This window comes from Lynx rufus, unplaced genomic scaffold (genome assembly GCF_022079265.1).
Source record: "Lynx rufus isolate CCGP_SWC_20201006 ecotype Redwood Valley unplaced genomic scaffold, mLynRuf1.p SCAF_10, whole genome shotgun sequence".
Taxonomy (NCBI): Eukaryota; Metazoa; Chordata; class Mammalia; order Carnivora; family Felidae; genus Lynx; species Lynx rufus.
Genome location: NW_025814824.1, coordinates 87,978,264 through 87,991,660, shown reverse-complemented (window position 1 = coordinate 87,991,660; position 13,397 = coordinate 87,978,264). Strand labels below are relative to the sequence as shown.

General features: G+C 58.5%; 1 protein-coding gene across 1 annotated transcript in view; it reads right to left on the bottom strand.

The window, feature by feature from the left end:
- PRRX2 (paired related homeobox 2) overlaps window positions 1-7,539 on the bottom strand; it is a 41,071-nt gene extending 33,532 nt beyond the window's left edge. Inside the window, exon 1 of the mRNA XM_047100249.1 lies at window positions 7,254-7,539. Within this exon, the coding sequence (XP_046956205.1) occupies window positions 7,254-7,539 (286 nt within the window). The remainder of the gene's footprint in view (window positions 1-7,253) is intronic.
- Window positions 7,540-13,397: the final 5,858 nt, after the last annotated feature.

The following is a 13,397-nucleotide window of genomic DNA, read 5'->3' as shown; positions in this document are numbered from 1 at the left end:
CTTCCTGGCAGCAGCCCTGGATGGGGAGCACCCTGCCTCCTGCCCCCTGCCCGCTGTGCCCTCGCCTACCCCCCAGAGCACCCTGTCTGCTCAGCACGGGAGCCCGTGCAATGACTTTCCCCACCTCTGTCTAAACAGGAAGCTCCCACGGTGCTCTCCTACTCACCACCTCACAAAAGGCACTTAACCCTTGGCCCGTTCCAGAGCCTTCTGGCCGCTCACTGCTCACTGGCTGCCTGCGGCCGCCCTGCCCACTAAGAGCCTGGACGCGATCGCTTGGGCCAGGCTGGAGCCCTCACGGAGGGGCGTGAGCGTTGCGGGCGTGAGTGTGTGCGCGCACGTTCATGTGTGTTGATGAGGGGGTGTGTGCGAACGAGTGGGCTTGTGTGTACGGATGTGAGTGTGGGTGGGCGTGAGAGGGTTTGTGGGTGCGAGTGTGTGTGTGCGGGGTGGGGGGGGGGCGTCTCTGTGTCTGAAACGGACGGAGGCAACCGGATGATCCTGTCGCGAGTAAATGGGTTTCTGGGCAACTTGTACAACTCGCCACTCTGGGCCAGTGGCTCTAAGCTCACTGGGCTCGAAATCCGAAAGCCTGGGCGGCTGGTAGGGGCTCGAGGCCTGACACACAGTGGGCACTCAGAAAACGACTGCGGAATGAATGAATGAATGAATGAGTATGGGAGCTGCGGTCGACTAGGAAAGGGGGCCGTCCTATCGATGTTCCTCAGAGTCAAGGACCCTCCACTGCTCTCCTGTGTCCGGGAGGCTGGAGATAGGCCTGCGGAGGGTGGGATAGGCCATTCTGGACGTTTCTGGGCAGGAGAGGGTCCCCCGCTCAGCTCACACCTTCCCAAACCCCCCAAGCTGGGCGGCCCCCCCAACACTGCCAGGATTGCTCGTCTCCCCCAGGCCGGGCTGCTGAAAAGACCCCTCCACAGGCTGCCTCATGCCCCCTGAGTGCGGCCCACATCCGCCTGGGAGTGGCCATCCCCGGTTGGACCAGCCCACGTTCTGGGGGCTCCGGGGATGGCTTTAGGCAGTGGTGGAGGGCAGGGCCTTCAGAACTGGACAGACCTGGGAAGCTTCACGGGAAGCTGTGACTTGGCGAGTGGCTCATCTCCCTCGTATAAAATGGGGATGGGGGGCCGCCTGGGTGGCTCCGTTGGTCAAATGTCCGACTTCGGCTCAGGTCACGATCTCGCGGTTTGTGGGTTCGAGCCCCGCGTCGGGCTCTGGGCTGACAGCTCGGAGCCTGGCACCTGCTTCGGATTCTGTGTCTCCCTCATTCTCTCTCTCTCTCTCTCTCTCTGCCCCTCTCCCATGCGCACTCTCTCTCAAAAATAAACATTAAAAAAATGTTTAAAAAAAGATTGGGGGTACTAAAAAGAGCCACTTCTGTGGTTGGTGGGGAGACAACAGGGGTGAGGCGGGTAGAGCCCCGGCTGGCACGCGGTAAGCACTCAGCGAACGTGCCTCTCAGGGCCGCTGGCCACGGTCATGGCCTCACCGGCACGTCCGCTCTCTCTACTCCCGCAACCGACTTCTCACTCCAACTCCAGGGCAACCCCGGGCCAGGTCCCGACCCTGATGTGCCGTGTGTCGGATGTGTTCAGGGGGCCCGCCGGCTCCCCGTTAATCACCCCCTAAGATTCATTTCCATCTGGGGTCAGCCACTGTCCTTTGGGTCTTAGACACCACGACCGCCCCTCAGGTTTTGCCTCATCCCGTTTGACCCCACGTCCCCGCCTAGGACGAGCCACCGGAAGCCCTCCTTTGTCTTCAGACGTTTAGAAACCCTGAACACGGCACAGGGCCTACCCCCACAGCCCCACTCTGTGCAGCCCTCAAGGCCTAGCCCTTCCCGCCTCTCCATCCCTTTAGTGCCCCAAACAAATCCCACCCCTCCCTTCCCAGCTGGGAGGCCTTGGGCAGGTTGCTTTGCCTCTCTGGGCCCCCTCAAAATAGGGATGGTAAATCACTAGCCCTGCCTGATTCACAGGGCAGGCGTGGGGCATCCCAGTGAGCTGCCATGGAGGCCCTTTATTGAGAACCTACTATGTGCTGCCTCCCGCACCCACTCAGGGCGCCCCGCACCTACAGGGACATCAGGTCCGCTCTCCCCCTGTCGTCTTTGGCAATGCCTTCTGGGCCTCAAGTGTGGTGTGCAAACAGGCATTCTCACCACTGCTCCAAAACTACTTTTCCGGAATCTTCCGCGAGGGAACAACGACCGCTTGGGCCCTGTTGAGCTTCTGCCCTTATGGGGTGCTAGCGGGTCCGAGGGTCCTGTGCCACACCCCAAGCTCCAGGCAGATGATTTACTAGAGGACCAAGACGACCCTGGAACCTAGAGGACAACGAACTAAAACAGGGAGTGCCCACCCCGCTGACAAAAAGCCAGAGACGCGCCCCTCCCGCCAGCCCGGCCGACCCAGCAGTTCTCAGACTGGATTCCCCTGGGCTCCCAGCTTCTAGGCCTGGCTCTTCAGCGTCTCGCTCACCCTCCTCTCTCCCTACCCGGGGCACAGGCTGGGGGGCTGCCCTCACCAGGCCCTGCCAAGATCCAGACCCCCGAGACTCCACGTTCCTGCGCGTTTTCTCAACCTGGATCAAATCACAATGAAAGGCGGGAGGGGCCCCTCCAACATCTGGGCACTGCCTCCCCCTTTCAGGTGGGAACTGAGCCCAGAGAAGGGATGTGACGTGCCCAAGGTCACACACGGAGGGGGCAGCAAAAGCCAGGGCTCCCACTGCAGACGGCTCTGCCCCCGCCCTCCCACCCCCTGGGGCCCCCTTGAAATGGATGCCAGGAAAGGAAGGCCAGAGGGAAGAAGGGCAGGCTCTAGGCCCCCCGGGGGGCTCAGCTGGTTGGGCGATCGACTCTTGGTTTCGGCTCAGGTCATGATCTCACGGCTTCGTGAGTTCGAGCCCCAGGTCGGGCTCTGCACCGAGAGCACGGAGCCTGCCTGGGATTCTCTCTCCCTCTCTCTCTGCCCCTCCCCTGCTCACTCTCTATCTCTCTCTCAAAATAAATACATAAACGTTAAAAAAGAAAAAAAAAGGAAAGGAAAGCAGGGATTTGAAAAGGTATTTGCACACCGTACTCACAGCAGCATTTGTCACAACAGCCAAAAGGTGGAAAACATCCACGTGTCCACCGACAGATGAACAGGTCAAAACGTGGCACGTGCGAGCACACGCAAACACACACACACACGCCCACGCACTCAGCGAAATACTGCGCAGCCGTAAAAAGAAAGGAGATTCTGACCCACGCCTACGACATGGACGAACCCAGAAGACATCATGCTAAGTGTCACAAAAGGGCAACATCGTAAGCTCCCGCTTACGTGAGGTCCCTAGAGTTGTCAGATTCAGAGAGACAGAGAGGAGAGTGGGGGGTGGGGAGTCAGCGTTTCAAGGGGGCAGAATCTCAGTCTGGGATGCTGAGAAAGTTCTGGGGACGGGCAGCAGTTGACGGCTGAGCAACGGCGTGAACGCGCTGAGCGCCCCTGAATGGCTAAAGGGCTGACTCTTGGATACATTTCGCCACAGTAAAAGTTTTAAGAACTGAAGGCAGGTCGGCCAGTCTCTAGAACTCAGGGGTCCCTTCAGGTCCGCTACTCCGGGGAAGGGGCAGGCCCCCACCCTAAACCAGGTTCACCCTTGGCCTCCTGGTCCCCCATTAGCAGATGTGGCTGAGGGAGCCCAGAACCCCCCACCCGGGGCTCCAGCCTGCCCTCCGGCCCAGCCTGTGCCCTCAGCCTCCAAGCACCCGGCTGTCCTGAATCTCCGGGCAGTGGACCCGAGTGGTCCTGAGGTCTCCAAACCAGGTACCAGCCAGATGGCTTTCGGGGGGGGGGGGGGGGAAGGGCTCCCGGGCTGGGGGCCTCACCCGGCTGGCTCCAGGGGCCGTGTTTATTTTCACAGTGTGTCCGCATCCCTGTTTCCGCCCTGCCCACAGGAGGGAATGCTTTAAAGAAAATCTCAGTTATTAATGTGGTTTCTTTTGTTGTAAGTCACTGCAAAGACAGCAAACGAGGGTTTATTTTCCTAACGTGCTTGGCATAGCTCAGCGCCCGGCGCGGACCTCAGCGTTTGATTTGGGAGGGACACGAGACCCCGCTTTGCTCTGAGTCACCAGCAAAGCCACAGCCTTCCCGGCCAGTTCCGGGGACGCCTGCTCTGGGAAAATCACTGGCGAGGCTCGGCCACATCTACTGGTGGCTTTGTGAAAACAAAAGGGAAGAAAAAAAAATTTTTTTTTTAATTTTGAGCCTGCTCTCCTGGCGGACTGAAAATGTATCAATTTTCTAACTCATGAGTTTCTCCATTAGCCCTTAATTTTTAATGGGGGGGGGGAACATCTCTCTTTGGTGTCAGTTGTTTTCTTTGGACCCAGAAACAGCTCCAGAAGCCACAGGAAAACCCACTTCTGAGCACGGGCAAATCTTCGGCGAGGCGCCAGGGCTCCAGGCGGGCCCAGGACTGGGGGACGAAGTCACAGCCCAGGGCCCCGTGCCTGCTGGCCTGGGGTCTAGAGTCCCGACACCCTGAGGTCTGGTTGCCTATTTAGGAAAGGGGTCCCGTGATGCAGGCTGGGTTCACCGAGATCCCGGGAGGGAAGGTTCCTTCTCCCCCACTTTGGAGACTTCGAGACTCGGGAATCCACAGTGAGTGGCAGTGGGAGGGGGCACCTGCCTGAGGAGGGAAGCAAATGGAAAAAGAACAGAGCAGCCGGCCTCTGCCCTCTCTCTGCAGGCCCAGACGCAGAGAGCAAGCCGAGGGAGTCTCACGGGCCAGGGGGACAGCCATACAGTGTCCCCTCCCCCGCTGCGTCCCGCCTGCCTCTCCGGGAGGAACTCTGCCGGCAGCGGGCACCCCTGGAATGCGCCCAGTTGGCCTTGGGGAGACGCTTGACTCTATATAAAACATTTGGATTTCATGGACTAGTGATTTGCTTTCAATCTAAGGAATGAGTATAGGGTTACCTCCTTTTAATTTTGCCAAGTAAGGACATTAAAATCAAACAATCTCCAATTATTATCCCCAGTTCATGAAAGAAAGGGCGTTTTAACACCAAACGTGAGGGGGAAAGATGTGATCCCCAACACAGAGAAGCCTTGAAACTGAAACGTGTAGCTTCCCGAAGAACCCTCCACGGTGGCCATGCACGTTTCAGTTTCACAGCTGAGTGGGAGATGCTCGCTTCTGGGGGCCAGACCGCTGCCACCGCTCTTGCCCCACCCCACCCGACCCCACACCCAGTGCGTTCCCTGTCCCCAGGGCCTTGGTGCCCCCAGGGTGCGGAAGCCCCATCTGGGAAAGGAAAGCCCCCCCACCCCCACCGCGGGCTCTCACTGAGGGTGGCCGGGCTAGGGTGGGCAGGGGGGTGCTGGGGAGGCCCCCTACCCACTGAGCTCCCTGGGGGCTGCCAGTGGCCCTGTCCAGGCACTTGTGTCCGCAGATGACACAAGCAGTTCTGGGACACCCCCAGAAAAACCCTGCGTTTGGGAAACCTATGCTGTGTCCCAACAGCGGCGATGCCTTCCACCGTCTCTCCCCACGGCTGGGCTGGAAACAGGCACCCAGCCCCTGGCCAGGTCTCGAGGGCAGGAAGCCCGTGCCTCCTTCCTTCTTCTCGCGGCCACTTCTGCGCCCCTCTCTTCTCTCCTGTCCTTCCTTTTGGCCCTTCCTTCTTGGCTTCACCTTCAATTTGCTCCTCCTTCTCTCCCCACCCCCAGCGGGGGTCCCCCATTCGTCCAGGTAAAATCAGAGACCTCTCCTCTCCTCTTAGGGGAAGCCAGCTCAGAGCCAGCCGCTCCTCCCAGGAGCCCTGGGGTCCTGGAACGAACTCAGGCTGGCAGAGCCCCTCTCCTCTTGCACCAGAAGGCACCCACTTTGCCCCCGGCCCAAACCAGACACCTCGCTTCCACTTTTCCATCAGGGAAACCCCAGCTCCCGCGGGTGGGTCGGCCTGCTTCGTGCTCACCCTGGAGGGTGCAGAGAGATGCCGGAAGGCTGTGGCTGGCAGGCAAGTGGACGCCCCCGGGAGGGAGCCAGCAACGGCACCAGCTGGGTGCTCCGTGAGGTGCGGCTGGGAGTCGGGCACGCCTCACGTACACACGTGCTCCTGGACAAGGTCTCAGGCGAGGCTGGAGTCACCTCGGTGCCCCCTGCACCTCCTCTCATCTGAAAAGCAGGGCATGTAGCCAGCCAGGGGGGCGGGCTCCCCTGAGACCTGGAGGCTGGTGCAGGAAGTGGGGGTCCCCAAGAGGGGGTGGGAAGGGCTCTTAAAGGGGCCCAGAGCTTCCAGCAGGCCAGCTGGCTCCCCGGAGCTAGGGGACCTGGCTGTGGTCTCAGCCACCCTAGCTACTCTACAGGTTGTAGGCGAGCTGTGGGGACTCCGGTCCTTCCTCGGCTCCCACGAGAAACGTCCAGGGCCAGGCACCTTTGCTGTATCTCCATCTCTCCCTCCCCCCACCCTCCTGGTCTCACCCAGGGCTCAGGCCCCAGTGATCCAGTACGACTTTCTGAAAAAAGCCACTTGGGTGGGTTGTTTGTTTTTAAAGCCCTTTACTGATGACCTTTAACCTCGGCAGAGGAGAGAGGCCTCGCTGGCTCCTTAGGGTTGGGCCAGTCCATCTAGGAAGCCGCCGGTGGGGTAAACTGGGGGTGGGGTTGGGGGGGCAGGCATCCCCACCCCCGCCAAGGAGCCCATCTTAAGACCTAGCCGCAGCTGGGGTGGGACAGGAGGAAGCGGGGCGGCCTCTGAAACCCAAGCGTGTGACCCGGCTGCCCTGCCCCTCGGAAGCCTCGGTTTCCCCGGCTGTGACTTGGCAGTGATCGCACCCACTTCCCGGGCGACCTGGCGGGGCGGCCGCGAGCGCTGCCCACCCCCCACCCCCCACCGGGCCGGGCACCAAGGCGGCACACGTCCCCGCCGTTCCCACGACCTGCGGCGGCGGCCGTGGCCGAGGGCGGCCGAGCCCCTCCCCGGGTCCAGAGCCCCGGTCCCCGCAGCCCGCCCGATCGCAGACCGACGGCCCCCACCCGGCAGCCGCACCCCCGGCGGGTCCCGCGCCGCGTCCGCGCCCCGACTCCCTCCCGTCCCGGACCCCGCGGAGCGCGCGCCCCCGCCGGACCCCGCGCTTCCGTTCCCACGCCCCCCCCCCCGCCCCCACCCCGGGCCCCGGCCGCCCCCCCCTCCCCCCGGGCTCCCCACCCCCCGCCCCCGCCCCGCCCGCACTCACCGTCCTGCGGCGCCGCCTCGCTGCCGCTGCTGCCCCCGGACGGCTCCCGCGCCGCGCCCTCCCGCGCCTCGGCCCGGGCCGCGGGGCGCGCCGCCAGCCGCCCGGCCGCCGCCACCTCCTCCAGGTCCAGGAGGTGGCTCACCGTGAAGTTCTTGCGCGCCTGGGCGCAGTCGCCGGGCCCCAGCGCGGGCGGCGGCGGCGGCGGCGGCGGCGGCGGCGGCCCCGGGCCCAGCGGCGGCTTGTCCAGGGCGAAGGCGGCGGCGGCGGCGGCGGCCGCGCTGTCCATGCCCGCCAGGGCCCCGGGGTCGCCGGCGCGGGTGGCAGGCGCGGGTCGGAGCGAGCGCGCCCCGCGGCCGCCCCGCGCTCGGCCCCGCTCCCCCGCCGCCCGGCGCTGACGTCGGGGAAGCAAACTTTCTCCCTCCCCTCCGCCGCCTCGCGCTCTCCAAGTTGCTAAAACGCGAGCTCCTCCGGCCGCACTCCCCTTCTTGAAGCAGACCTCGCCCCTGCCTCGCCTCCTCCTCCTCCTCCTCCCCGCGCCGCGCCTCGCCCGCCCCCACCCTGCGGCTGCGGGGAGGGAGGGGGTCCTGCGCGGAGTCCGGCGGGGGGGGGGGGGGAGGGGAGGGAGGGGGAGGGGAGGGGGGGAAGGGGTGTCCTCCCCGCGCCCTCCCCACCCACAATGTAAGGAGTGGGAAAGTTCAGTGTTCGTGGCGGGGGGGGGGTTGTAAATCCCCCCCCACTCTGCCTCCATTCACAAAGTCCTCCTCGGGTGGAGGGGGGCGACTCTGAGACAGCTGAGGGGGAAGGGCCAACTCCCAACTCCACCCTCATCACCCCCCCACACCCCCCCCCCCCACACTGTGCACCCCAACGCGGTTCCTAATCTTCTGGGAAGAACCCGAGGCCCGGCCTGTTCACTCCACCTGGCGGGAGACCCAGAAAGCAGCACGTTCTCAAGCTTCCGGGGTGTAGGCGCGGGCGGCCCCCAATACACACGCCTCGTAGCCCACCTCCAGGTTGCTCCAGGCCCTCCCCGGGGGGGGGAACATCAAGCCGCTAGGAAAGAGTTTCCCTCCAGAATTCCTACTTGACGCCCAGAGGACAGACAGCCAGACGACAGCCAGGCTGACAGATGGGTGACAGGGTAAGAGAGCCGCAGGCCTGGGTCTCTGCTCTTGGTTGGTTTTTCAAGGAAAGCCCTCCAGATACCGCAGGTGTCTCCCCGGGGACAGCCGCTTGGAGACCTGGCCCTCTGTCCTCCCTGCCCGGTGGTAATGTCAGACCAACAAAAATAATAAGCCCGTGGAGGGGGGCGGGAGGGGGGGAGGCCTTCCACGTGCCCTTCCTGGGCCTCTGCACCGAGAAAACCCAACCTGTGCGCACCCCCCCACACACACCGAGAATCTGCAGAACTGGCCACCTGGGTTCTGCAGGAGTCACCCCCCCCTCCCAGAGAGAAGGGAGCGACCCCTAAGGTGGGGCGAAGTGTCCCCCAGGTGGTGGTCACCACAGCAATCCACGGAGGTGCACACGTGGGCAGATGGAAGGTTTGGAGAAAATGGGGTTTCTCTTCTTCGGAAAGAAATACCAGTCTCCGGGGTGCTCCTGGGAGGGGGGGTTCAGCAGGTGAAATCTAGGGCCTGTGGACCTGGGAAGGGCCCAAGAGAGTATGTAGATCCCATTCCCCGGCATGACAGGTGGGGAAACCGAGGCAGCAAGGGCAGAAGCTCCCTCCGGGGCTGGGAGGACCATGGAAATTGTTCCGTCCGAGCCCTTCCTTTGAAGAAGGGGGGCGTGAGGAGTACGGTGGTCGGGTCTCAGTCCCAGTGGCTTCGTCCCTGAGCTCGTCCTTCCATCCTGCACATTCAGAGACGTAATGTGCTGTATCTGTGTATGACGGATGGTGCCCCGGCCCCAGCCTCCTGGCTTCAAATCCAGACCTTGCACTTCCTCGCTGTGGGCCTTGGCAGTCTATTTAGACTGCCCCTCTTGGTTATCTCCTCTGTAAAATGGGCTGTTAGGGGGACTAAATAAGTTGATACGTACATTGTGGGGCACCTGCTATCCAGTGAGAAGCCAGAGAGCGTCAACAAATTTGGTTTTTTTTAAGCATTTATTCCTAGAGGCGGTGCAAGGCAGTGATGGTGAACTCAGACTCTGGAGCTGGAGGGACGTGGGCCTGCGTCTCTTCCCTGCCTCTTGCTAGCTGTGTGGCCTTGGAAAGGTCACTCAGTAGTTCTCTCTGAGTCTGATCCGTCACCTGTACGTAGGGATAAGAAAAGAGACCAACCCGATACCTGAATTCTGGTGAATCGGACCCCGTTGCAACCAGGGTCGTGGCTCGTTTTGAAATATTTATTTATTTGTTTAGAAAGTGTGAACACGAGCAGGGGGAGGGGCAGAGAGAGAGGGAGACAGAATCCCAAGCAGGCTTCGGGCACAGAGGCGGATGCAGGGCTCAGACTCAGGTACCACAAGATCATGACCTGAGCTGAAACCAAGAGTCAGTCGCTCACCTATTGAACCACCTAGGCGTCCCTGGGTTTGTTTGTTTGTTTGTTTGTTTTTGTTTTTGTTTTTAATTTTATTTGATGTCATTGCTAGTGAGTGGTTACGACCCTTGTCAGTCCTGGGGCCGGGGGCATAGGCCACTATTCCAAAGCTGAGCCCTTGAGCAAGAACTCCGGGCCTGATGTAGCGGGGGAAATTCCAGTTAACCTGGAGAAGGCAAACTCATTACCCCCCAGGGACGCGGCTAGGAAAGAAACCATTTCCATGGTGATTGAGATCAAGGCCGGGATGTCAACCCAGAGGGGGCGATGAAGGGGAATTAGGATCACAGTTTAGAACCTCAGTTCAACAAGGGTTTACTGAACCAGGCCCTGGTCCAGGCAGCAGGGATGGGGAGGAACAGGGGGGCACAGAGAGGTTCCCTGCTCTCCAGAGAAGGTTCCTCAGAGAAGGAGCTGATCCTTAATTAGTGACTCTGCTGGAGGTTGGATCCTAGGTGAGACCATGAGCTAAAGTGCCTGTTTGTCCCAGTCTCAAAAGCTCACGTGCTTTAAAAAAAAAAAAAAAAAAAGTTAAATTCTTATCGCAGAAATAAGATGCTTGATGTGGAGATTTTAGAAAACATCAATACAATTAAGAAAATAAAAGTCACTGGGGCCTCTGGGTGGCTCAGTTGGTTAAGAGTCTGGCTCTTGGTTTTGGCTCAGGTCATGATCTCCTGGTTCGTGAGTTTGAGGAGTTTGAGCCCCATGTCGGGTTCTATGATGACAGCACAGGCCCTGCTTGGGATTCTCTCTCTCTCTCTCTCTCTCAAAATAAATCAATAAACTTAAGAACACACAAGAGAAAATAAAAATTACATATGACCCACTCCCAGATGTCTCTGACACACAGTAGGTATTCAATACATGTTTTTAAAAAGTCGGTTTAATGAATTACACCGTAAGTTAACCAACTTGGATTTAAGTCAAAAATAAAAACAATAAAAATAAATAAAAGTTGGTTTAATGAAAGAAATTGAAGGTAATCACTATATTTATTCAATATGGAAGATCTAGAAAAGCAATAAGACAAGGAAAAGGAATGAGCTAAAAATAATCTGAGTATATCTTTCCAGCTTATATCTGTATTCTAGATAGATGGAGAAAGATCATCATTCATATTTTAAAAGTCAAGCTACATTGTAACAACTTTTTTTTTTTTCAACGTTTATTTATTTTTGGGACAGAGAGAGACAGAGCATGAACGGGGGAGGGGCAGAGAGAGAGGGAGACACAGAATCGGAAACAGGCTCCAGGCTCTGAGCCATCAGCCCAGAGCCCGACGCGGGGCTCGAACTCACGGACCTCGAGATCGTGACCTGGCTGAAGTCGGACGCTTAACCGACTGTGCCACCCAGGCGCCCCTGTAACAACTTTTTATAACTTGCTTACTGTGTCTTGTCTACCACTGTTTTTTTAAATGTTGATTTATTTATTTTGAGAGACAGAGAGACAGGGAGACAGATCATGAGTAGGGGAGGGGCAGAGAGAGAGGGAGACACAGAATCCGAAGCAGGCTCCGGGCTCCGAGCTGTCAGCACAGAGCCCGACGTCGGGCTTGAACCCACAAACCACAAGATCATGACCTCAGCCCAAGTTGGATGCTTAACCAACTGAGCCACCCAGGTGCCCCATTCCACCACTATTTTTAATGAAACCCTAGTGATACATCATTCCCTGCTGCTATACATCCATACTTAGGTTCTTGCTAATAAATGTCCGGATGTGATAGACAAATAATAGCCTCCCAAAGATGTCCCCAGCATAATCCCTGGAATTTGTGGATTTGCTAAAGCGGAATTAAGGTAGCAGATGGAATTAAGGTTGCCTGTCTACCCAAAGGAGATCCTTGTAGATGACAGTGTAATCACATGGGCCCTTCCAAAGGGAAGAGGGAGGTAGGACAGCCTCTGTCAGAGTGATACAATTTGAGAAAAACTCAACTGGCCAGTACTGGCTTTGAAGAAGGAGGAAGGCGCCCACAAACTCAGGAAGGTGGGAAGCCCCTAGAAGCTGGAAGAGGCAAGGAAAACAGATTCTTCCTTAAGACATCCCCCCACGGGGGAGACATGCAGCACCGCCCCCCAGCCGGGCCTTGATTTTAGCCCCGGACTCTCCAGAACGGAAAGGTAATACGTTTGTTATCATCTTCAAGTACTAGGTTTGTGATCCTTTGTCACAGCCCAAGTAGAAAACTCCCGCGCTGGGTCCGAGATTCTTCGAGAGATTGAAGACTTGCGATCATATTGCCATAGAGCCTCCTCCGGAAAGGTTGTGTCAGTTTCTGTTCCTGGGTCTCTGCATCCCGGTTAGCACGAGCTATTTTATTTGTTTGTTTACGGCAATGTCTTTGTGGCTTTAACACAAATGAAACATGCACATGGACTGTCTATTCATTTTCGTCCCCACGCAGCCCCGTGTGGGGACTGGTGACCGTCGGCCCGTTGGCTGCCTTTTCTACAACCGCCTTGCAGTTCTCGGAGGAACCGTTGTGACCAGTCCCATACGGTAGGATCTTTTTTGCACACCGGCATCGCTGTGACTTCCGGCTCCTCGATGTTGTGGCCCAGAAGCTTCTGGAAGCCACTGGGTGGCCCACCCTTTATTTTCTTGTTGCTCTTAGAACCACCGTGGGGCATCGAGAACTGGCCCCTGAATCTCCTCCGCGTCCTGTGGTCAGTGCCAGGCACACTTAATTTTGACCTGTCGGACTGGCACCAAATGAACTTCTTGGTGTGTGTGTGTGTGTGTGTGTGTGTGTGTGTGTGTGTTTGATGATCTTGGACTTCACCGGGGGCCCGAGGGCAGCATGATGCCAAGGAGTGAGTACCTTAGGCAGTGCTGAGGCAGAGCAGTACTGAGAAATTATTTTAAATTTGGAAAGGCGTCTCCCGTTTCAACCTGCCTACGTTGAATGGCTGCAGAAGGTAAATATTTTTGGTATCTGATGACCTCTCGCGTTTCTTATCTGTAAGAGGTCCGTCTATAGTCACTACCCATTTTTCTCCCGCCATGGTTCTATTTCTTCTGGAGTTGAATCGGTGTCATTCCTCAGTCATAACAACTACAAGGCACTCGACTGTCCGTCGTTCAAGGGCAAGGCCCATTTCACAGATGGGTAAACTGAGACCGAGGATGGCACGGAATCCTGCGGCTCTTCTGGTTCATCTAATCGGCCCCTGTGGCCGTGTACCCAGGAGCCTCTTCCGAAGGAGCCAGTTCAGCAGGGACAGCAGAGGCACACGGGCTGAACTGCGCTCACTCTTGTGCGTCTGGGGAATCGTAAACACCGCAGGCTGATGTGACTCAGACGTGACCAGGCATGACCGTGACAGATCACAGGGTTCTGTAAATATTGTGTCAGGCCGCGATCACAGCGGGGCTCCCTGCTCATCCCAGACCCCCGTCCACCCTGTGGGAAGTGGAGTCGGGCCCAACGGGGCAGGACATCTGGTTCTCTCCTTCAGCTCACTGCCCGGACTTTTCCCAGCCTCAGTTTCCCCCCTGAGGATCTCCCGGCCGGGATATCCTGCTGAAGTGACTGGTCCTCAGCTCTTGGTAAGGGTTGAACTATTATGCCCCTTTGAAAAATATT